General features: G+C 38.2%; 2 protein-coding genes across 2 annotated transcripts; both read right to left on the bottom strand.

The window, feature by feature from the left end:
* Positions 1-5530: 5530 nt before the first annotated feature.
* LOC147637809 (cytochrome P450 71AU50-like) lies at positions 5531-6305 on the bottom strand. Its single transcript, XM_086798947.1, has one exon. The coding sequence runs from the start codon at positions 6246-6248 to the stop codon at positions 5688-5690; it is 561 nt and encodes a 186-aa protein (XP_086655073.1). The 5' UTR covers positions 6249-6305; the 3' UTR covers positions 5531-5687.
* Positions 6306-6768: 463 nt separating this feature from the next.
* Positions 6769-7179, bottom strand: LOC147637808 (geissoschizine oxidase-like). Its single transcript, XM_086799056.1, has one exon. It carries the CDS (start codon positions 7177-7179, stop codon positions 6769-6771), a length of 411 nt encoding a protein of 136 aa, XP_086655182.1.
* Positions 7180-9247: the final 2068 nt, after the last annotated feature.

Raw genomic sequence — 9247 nt, 5'->3', positions numbered from 1 at the left:
TTCATAACGCGTCCCAATCGACTAATGATGAAATTAGTATCCAGGGGAATATTTTAAGGAATATTCCAAGGGATATTCCTTGGACCCCAACTAATGGTTGTACCCCTCATCATCTCCTAACCATCAATGGTCACAACTACGACCCTTTCCAGCATCTAAGTTGGGGTTACCATTAAAGAATTATGCACCAATGGCTTCTCCTCCTCATAATGGGGGCCGTACAAATGTGCACCATACATCAATGTGAGATACATGCTGAGAGGCGGGCATTGAATGTATACTAATAGTGCCACTTGTCTATATGATAATATATGCAAGATAACCATCGTCCTTGCCAGGTGGCATTCGTTAATTCGACTGATTATATCACCTTGATCATTACATTAATGACATGTTACCATGTGATAGTCTTTGGCCGTATGCTCATTTGTCGAGAAATATAGTGATATTACCCACTGCACCTTGAGACATCATTTTTCTCGATTTCACGTGCACTTTTCACCCCCTTTTTTGCCTGTTCTTCCCTTGGTATTTTGAATATTCTGTCTGTTTTGACCATCTTCTAATACTTGATCTCACAGATATCATGTTGCACTCGTGTTTTGACCTTTCACTAGCTCCTTGAAATGTGACTTTGCACTTGTGTTTATGAATTGAAAATTTGCTTTCACGCTCTCTCTAAAGGACGGAATTACACATCTTATGGCTTTTAGTCTCTTTATTGCAAGTGATATCAAAACTTCTTTAGGCTTTTAATTTAAGGCTATTGTCATGTATGTTTCAATACAAAGCAATACCGTTGTTTCACTTATATAGGCTCTTGTCTATCGTGTTGTTATGCATCACTGAGATATAGTTAAAGCAAATGAAATCAATATATATATTCTCCTAATCATCAATCAAACTGATACTATTATTTTATTTATTCAGATTTGTCTATATCGTGTTGTTGTGCATCCTTGTAAGGCTCACTTTTTGGTCAACTCATTCTTAAATATAGATTCACGATTTCATCTCATCAATGTAATACGAAGCAATACTATTGTTGCATTTATATAGGTTGGTCCATATCACATTGTTATGCATCCCTGTAAGGCTCCCTTCTCAGTCAACTTGTTCTTCAATATAGATACATGTTTTCTCCTCATCTCATCAATGCAATGTAAAGTGATACTATTATTTCATTTATATAGTTTTTCCCATATCGAGGCTCCCTTCTTGGTTAACGTATTCTTAAATATAGATACATGTTTTTGCCTCATCAACAATATTGTTGTTTTATTTATATAGGTTCATCCATATCACATTGTTATACACCCCTGCGAGGCTTCCTTCTTGGTCAATGAGTAACCTTCTCTAGTATCTGAATGAATCTCACAATAATAAGGTAAACCACAAAATTGCTTCAAAAGCAAGAAATCAGTTGGCATGAAAAACCAGTAAGTCAGTTTGGTTTTTTCACGCCAAAGAAACCTACTTTATTTGCTCCATTACATCTTCCTAATCACAATTATGCATTTCTCATCCACTTCAATGACCAAAACTCAAATGTGAATATCTCAAGATATTCACGCCAGTCTGGTTCTTCACGCTAAGTCTTTGGACACATAAGATTCACATGTCCTAAACCTTTTTTTGCACAATTGCACCAATCTAACACTATTTTGCATCAAAATGGTTATAAGTGATTCATGAATATGCCACCTTAGTTATTCATGCCATACTAATCATAAGCATTACATGATCACTTAACCTCCATCCACCATCTAAATGACATGGAATGCATACTAATCATATGCATTACATGATCACCGAACCTCCATCCACCATCTGAATGATATGTCATAATAACATACATGAAAAGGGTCCAAACTATGGAAATTTTTAGACGTGAATATCTCAAGTTTTCATGACTAAAAATCAATTTAATTTTTCACGCTAAGATTTATGCACCCTACTCTCTCTCTCTCTCTCTCTCTCTCTCTCTCTCTCTCTCTCTCTCTCTCTCTCCACAAGATAAGAGCAAGTAGACAAGCAAGACTAAGGGGGGATTGTGTCTTTTCATTATGAGAAAGTTGCTTAGATACAACTACGTCTTATTCACACTTGGGCACCCAAACTTTATCCTAATCTATTAAGCTTGGTCATTTTCCAACTTCCTTATAATATATATAACATTTATAGTGTCATTTACATAACACTTATTTGGCTACTCTAGTGTGTAATGAGAAGTGCTTCTTTAAGACTAAAATGGGGTTAAAATCTCCCATACATGATGATGCATATTCTATCCTTAGAACATGTTAAGGCCTAAAGGGTCTTATAAGAAAAAGTACAATGGAAAGATAGATAGAAAAACAAAGTGCAATAAACAATGCAATAGATAGAGAATTTAAAAATTATGAGACAAGTACAATTTGATGCTGTTGTCCACCCGTGCACTCTCAACTAGAGCTTAGATGACAATCTAGATAGGCTGTGGATGGAGGAAGAACTAAGTGTGGAGGGTATGGATACTCACAAGAATTGGATACTTTAGCTTGTGATAATATATAGTGCTGCAAGTGGTGTGGTAAACATGTATACAAGGCAGACAACTACACGGTATAGACGTGGTCATTACCAACATATCCATGTTTTTCTTCTCCACACTATGTAGCTCTTGTTTTAGCATAGTTTCCTTGACTTTGTGTTAGTCAAGAACATTTGCACCAAGTTCTACCATTTAACTGTTGGAGTGTTGGCAGCCTGTATGTGTCTTATCATTGTGTCTATGACACGGATAGAAAGACAATACATGACTTTCCTTGCATTCTCGTTTTCCAGTCCTTGAATGCCTTTACATCTAGAGTGATATTCTCTTCAAAAGCAACTCTGGAGGCTCCTCATTGTCTCCTTCAACATATTCCCAAAATTCTTTACCCATTAGGAAATTGGTCATTCTGAACTTCCAAGCATGGAAGTTGTTCTTTTTCTGCTTCTCATCACTCATAAACGCGGCCAATTATCCACCATCACCCACCAATAATGAACTTAGGTATCCTAAGGAATATTCCTAGAATAATATTCATATGTCAGGCCGAGGGCTCGTGCCCCCGAACCCTCGACTAGGGGGGCCGTTAGCCCCTTGGAACCCCCAAGATGAGGCGCTGCCCTAAGCCCCAGCTAATGCTCGCACCATCTCCTAACCATCAATGATCGGCATCTAAGCTAGGGTTCCCACGAAAGACATGTGCACCAATGGCTTCTCTTCATAATGGGGGCCTTTACAAATGTGCACCAAACATAGATGTGAGATACATACTGAGTCGGGCATTGAGTATACTAACAGCCCTATCACCAAAGCTTAAATCTATAATGGTTTCTACATGATTAGAGCTTGCACAAAGTGCATTTGAAACAAGGGTGAGGTGTTTATCACATCTTCAAAAGTAACATACATGTAACCCTCCTAGATATCGTAGTAGACAATGATAATAATAAAAAATGATCTACTCCTTTGGACCCCTATTCATATCAAAATACAACACTTCTTTATCAATATTTTCCATTGTTTCCTTTTTAGAGCTTGAGGAGGCAATATGAGAGTGGCCACAACTGGATCAAGAATCCTCCTCCACACATCCAAAAGAGAATTTCCCCCTTTCTTCTGACTTTCTATGTAATTAAACGTTGCTAGCTCAAATGTTGGAAAGTTGAACTAGGCATGGGAGTCTTTCCTTTTTTCTGTTACAATGCTAATGGGGTGAACTGCCTTTTGATTGGCATGTATAAGGGGTCCACCCATTACATCACTATTGCCATGTATATGCTTGTGCACAATAGAGCAATGGTCGTATTCATTACTTGTATGATTCTCTCTACATATTGAGCACCAGACTAACTCCCTCCTTGGATAAAGGTGTGCATCGCTGGGAGGTTCCCTAACTCTTTTAGCTTGAACTTTTCAAGAATTAGTGATGTTAGTTCATTGACAGTCATATGACGTTTTCAAGATTTGTCGATGTTAGTGTCTAAGTCATGTGACTACTTGACACTCGAGACGACGAATCCGAAGAAAATGGAGGCTTGTTTTCCTCAAGCTAGGGTAATTCTAACATGTTATCCACAAATTCTATAACCAATTTGTAGCATGCATCCAATGTGGCAAGTTTTGACAAGAGTAGATAGTCGTGCATTCTAGGGTCACATACTCCCTTATGGAACCACGGTAATAATTGTTCATCATCAATGAGCCTCTCCCTAACAAGAGTTCAGCAAAGCCAGTGTAGACATTGCACTCTCTTGCCAAATGTGGCCAAAGAGTTAGAAGACAGCTTATGTAGAGTTGACGCTACCAAATAGGATGCAGGCTTAGGCAAGCTATGTGACCACATTTGTGTGAGGACGCATTGCTCTTAGGTTATGGTGAAAACGTAACCAAATAGTTATGTAGACTCGGCACACTGCCAAGTAAGATGCAAGCTTATTCAAGTTATGTGACCACATTTGTGAGTGGTGGTCGAGGACACATTGCCAGGTGCCCATTTAAGGTTCAAAGCGATCTTAGATGACCATGGGAGCTATGCAAAATCCCAATGAGATCTTGTTATAGGCTAACATGGTCCCAATCGAATGATATGATTGGTTAATCATTTTGGACCAAGTCGTGGGTTAGCCAACATGGACAACCTATAACTATATTGACCGTGGGCACTATATATAGACTATTTTGGCAACAACCTTTGTTTATCATCAAGTTTATTATATTCAAGTACCTTTGTAAGGGCTCTATATCTAGATTCTATCTGGATCGCCATCAACGCTCCTTATCTCAAGTATAATGATAGGCAGATAGCCATCAGTTTGTTTAAAGTTCAAGCAGTAATATTGTTTGCTTTTCACTTCTTTCTACAATTCAGTGCTTTGTATTATGAAGATCCAACTTCTCTTATTATGTTCTCTCTCTCTCTCTCTCTCTCTCTCTCTCTCTCTCTCTCTCTCTCTCTCCGAAACTGTTGTAAAAGGTGAACAACGTCACAAAGGATATCATGTGATGACTTTAACATTGGTCTTATAGGGGCTTTGGAAATTTTTTATAAATAATTTATATTGTTTTAACTATAAGATTTTAATGAAATCTCTTCTACTAAAGTACTCTCAACACAAGACATTAGTTGAAATATAATCAAGTACATACTTTTGGACCATGGTTTCTATTTAGGAAGCTGTTTGGCTCAAAAAAAATTTGATTTTTAGCTTTACTTTAAAAACATCTTAAATAAATACATTTTGAGAAAACATCTCATATATATATCTCTTTTTTGAAAACCTCTTAATCATGTATGTTTTTTAAAACAACTTAAATATGTACACATTTTAAAAGGAAAGCTACTTGTAAACACAATAATAGTTTTTTTTTGTATGCATATATAAATCAATGGCATACATTTCATCAATTGAAGACATAAGATTTTACATTATCCTCCTCAAAGTAGGTCTTAATTGTAACATTTTAAGCTATTTTTAGAATTTACAAATTTTGCTAGGTACATGTGTTTTTCCTTAAACTGTATATATTAACCATGCTATCCAGATGTCTTCAAGTAAGGATCAACCATGCTATGAAAATTTTACACGCCTTTATATGGCAAAAGAAATAAAAACAACATTGGCATCTTGTAAGGAAGAGCCATGGAAACAGCACGTTACCGTGAGTAGGGAATGGCAAGCAAAGGCTTGGCACGGCTGACCACTGTCCCAAATCTCTCAGATAAGTCCACCTTGAGGCCAAGAGGAGATTTCCAATCAAAGGCATGAACAAGATTGGACAGTGTGGATTCAACGAGCGGGAGAGCGAGAGGCAATCCAGGGCAGCTTCGCCTGCCAGAGCCAAAGGGTAACAGCTCGAAGTCCTGGCCACGCACATCCATATGGATGCCCTTCTCTGTTAAGAACCTCTCTGGCATGATTTTCTGTGGGTGCTCCCACGTCTTGGGGTCACGCCCAATGGCCCATGCATTCACAAACAGCTTGGTTCCTTTGGGTAGTGTGTAGCCGCCCATCTCGCAGGCCTCCATGGACATGTGCGGCACTAGAAGTGGCAAGACTGGATGCAGGCGTAGTGTCTCTTTCACCACCGCTTTCATGTACACCAAGTTGGCCAAATCAGCTTCTTCTACCATCCTCCCCTCTTGTGGTTGGACCACCTTATCTAGCTCCTCTTGAAGCTTGTGCATTGCATGAGGGCTTCCCAGTAGCTCCGCCATCGCCCAATCTATCGTGGTGGTAGTCGTATCGATTGCACCCACAATCAGCTCCTACAATAGTACAACACACACACACACACACAAAATGCAACAATCTATCGTGGTGGTAGTCGGAAGATTTGGGGCATCGGAAGTACAATTGTTGTTTTTATGATGGTGTTAAGCGGAAGGGGAAGAGGGTAGGGGGAGAAGAAAAAAGCAAGCAAAAGGGAGGGATGGAATAAGACGACTGTTAGATAAGGCATGCCTTTTGCTTAGACGTCAAACAATTAGATGGAGAGACATGATGACATGGGAAAAGACTAGTTTTTTATCCCAACACAACTAACTAACTAAATTTTGCGCTAATATATTATATTAACAGTAGTGCATTAGTAGCTCACCATCATGTTTTTGCCTTTCCCTTGTCGAGGTTATCGAGGTGTGGGTGAGGTCGATGGGGGCACCAGGATGGCTTGCTTGATGGCGTTTAACCTTCTGGATTAGCAGGCTAATCTCTTGCTGGCGGAGGGGCTGAAATTCATGGACTCTTCGGGCGGTGAAGAGCTGGAGGCTGCAGAGCTTTCGCAATGCCGCCGTTCTGGCCGAACTCCATGCGGCGGGAGGCTTCGGAATGTGGGCGGCTGGCGAAGATCTTGTCGTTGGAGGTTAGGCACTCTTTGGCCAGAGACGCGTTTGAAACCACGACGGCATGGGTGGATCCCAGGCGAAGGTAGAAGATGGGGCCATACCTCTCGCTAAGCTTTGCAAGAGTTCTGTGAGGCAGGTGGCCGATCAGATGCAGCAGATTCCCCACCACCGGCAAAGCCAAGGGCCCTGGTGGAAGCTGTAGCCTCCGCCGCCTTCTCACACAATTACGGCTGTATGCTAAACACAGCACCACCAGCGCTGCCACAATTGCGCCTCCGCCTGCTGGTTGCAGCCACTCCATGCTTGGTCGCACTCTACGCGTACGTACGTCAACGAGACTAAAAAAAAAATTAATACACTAGTTTTATTAATACAAAGTGTCACTTACTTAAAAATGCTCAAGATTCTTCCACGTCAACTAAGAGAATATACTAATAGTTTTCACTTGGATTCTTTTGCATCGAAAAGCTTGTGATCTTGTTTTTGTGTGCATGGTAGGATCTTATCCTACCATCATAATTGTCATAATTTTTATTCAAGGCCAGACACTTTACTAAAGCTTAGAAATTGTCATAATTTTTATTCAAGGCCACACACTTTACTAAAGCTTATGAAGGGTGTGAGATAAACAAGAAGTCATTGCTATATGACATGAGCCATCGTAAAATGACACATACATTCCTTCCAGAATTTTAGGTTACAAAACTACCTCATCTTTTCACAACCTCACAAAAAGTCATTGTTGTGCCATGATCAGCCATTGCACTGAGACATACATCCCTTCCAAAAATTTAGGTTACAAAACTACTCTATCTTTTCACAACCTAATGGTTTTTATTCACTTTCATTTAAATTCACTAATACAAGAAAATTTATGCTGTCATTTGTAAGGGATATCTATACCATACCTAACCATGTTAGATAATGTATAAGAGGTTCATAGTTTTCCTTGATTACAATTGAACACTCACACTATCTCACATATTCTTCAATGGACCCTTTAGCAATTGCACAACTAAGGAGGTTTCCTTGAGAGTGTTTCCTTGATTACTATGTTTTGAGAGTGTTTCATTGATTACAATTAAACACTTAAACTATCTCTTATATTCTTAGATGGACCCTTTAGCAATTTTACAACTACGAAATTTCCTTATATGTAGTATGTTTTATCCCTAGTATATATTTCTTCAAAAGCTCTACAATCTGATTTACCCAAGTTCAAAACTTTAAGACGTGTTATAAATCAACCTCAAGTATATTTAGATTAAAATTTATGTGTTAAAGTTATATTGTATTGGCATGTAATTGAAAAAGGTAGGTCTTTATAGTACCATCTAATATTTACTTACAAAATAACACAAGAAAATCCAGCACTACGGTTAACACACGAAAATATTTTCTGAGTAGTATCTCTAGTATTTACTTACTTAAAATAACGCAAGAAAATCTAGCACTATGGTTAGCACATTACTTATTAAGGGGAACCATTCGGCATCTTATTAAGGGAAACATTTACTTATTAAGGGGAAACATTCGGCAACTTCAAAAGTTTTCCTTTAACAAAAACTCTTTACTCAAGAGAGTAAAGAGTAACAAAGACCATATTATGAAATTTGGAAAAATACCAATTCCCATTTTACAAGACCAAAACATGGGGGGCATGGTAAACCCTTTTAAGATTTTGTCAAACCCCTTTCATAAGACATATCGTTAAGAAAGCTCTTGAAGAGTAGGTTCTAAATCCACACTCTCCGACAACTTTAGAATTGGTATGCTTAAGATACACCAAAAAGTAGATTGAAAAGCAAATTCCCAAAGTAATAGGATTTTCCCAAGCTCCCTAATATGGTCTTAGTTGCTTAAAATGACCATAGTGATGCTTTTTTATAAAATAAGAACAACATTAACATTAACATTAACATTAACATTAACAAAAATAGATAAATGTATTATTTTGTAGTTTTAATTAAAAAATGATGTTAACTCATAGTCAATACTTTGATTGAGTCAATAGAGTCAATGCAAATTAAAGGTTAACAAAAAACTTGTTGTCAAACCTCGTGCTGCTTAAGTGGCTTGATAACTAATGCTTAGAAATTGTCATAATTTTTATTCAAGGCCACACACTTTACTAAAGCTTATCAAGGGTGTGAGATAAACAAGAAGTCATTGCTATATGACATGAGCCATCGTAAAATGACACATACATTCCTTCCAGAATTTTAGGTTACAAAACTACCTCATCTTTTCACAACCTCACAAAAAGTCATTGTTGTGCCATGATCAGCCATTGCACTGAGACATACATCCCTTCCAAAAATTTAGGTTACAAAACTACTCTATCTTTTCACAACCTAATGGTTTTTATT

The sequence above is a fragment of the Cibotium barometz genome, chromosome 6, assembly GCF_041138505.1.
Source record: "Cibotium barometz isolate CiBa-2024 chromosome 6, ASM4113850v1, whole genome shotgun sequence".
NCBI lineage: Eukaryota > Viridiplantae > Streptophyta > Polypodiopsida > Cyatheales > Cibotiaceae > Cibotium > Cibotium barometz.
This window is presented reverse-complemented; position numbering and strand designations above follow the sequence as displayed.

What these genes read in the sequence shown, in the direction of transcription:
- LOC147637808 (XM_086799056.1), bottom strand. Translation starts at nt 7,179, where the DNA reads ATGGAGTGGCTGCAACCAGCAGGCGGAGGCGCAATTGTGGCAGCGCTG.
- LOC147637809 (XM_086798947.1), bottom strand. Translation starts at nt 6,248, where the DNA reads ATGGCGGAGCTACTGGGAAGCCCTCATGCAATGCACAAGCTTCAAGAG.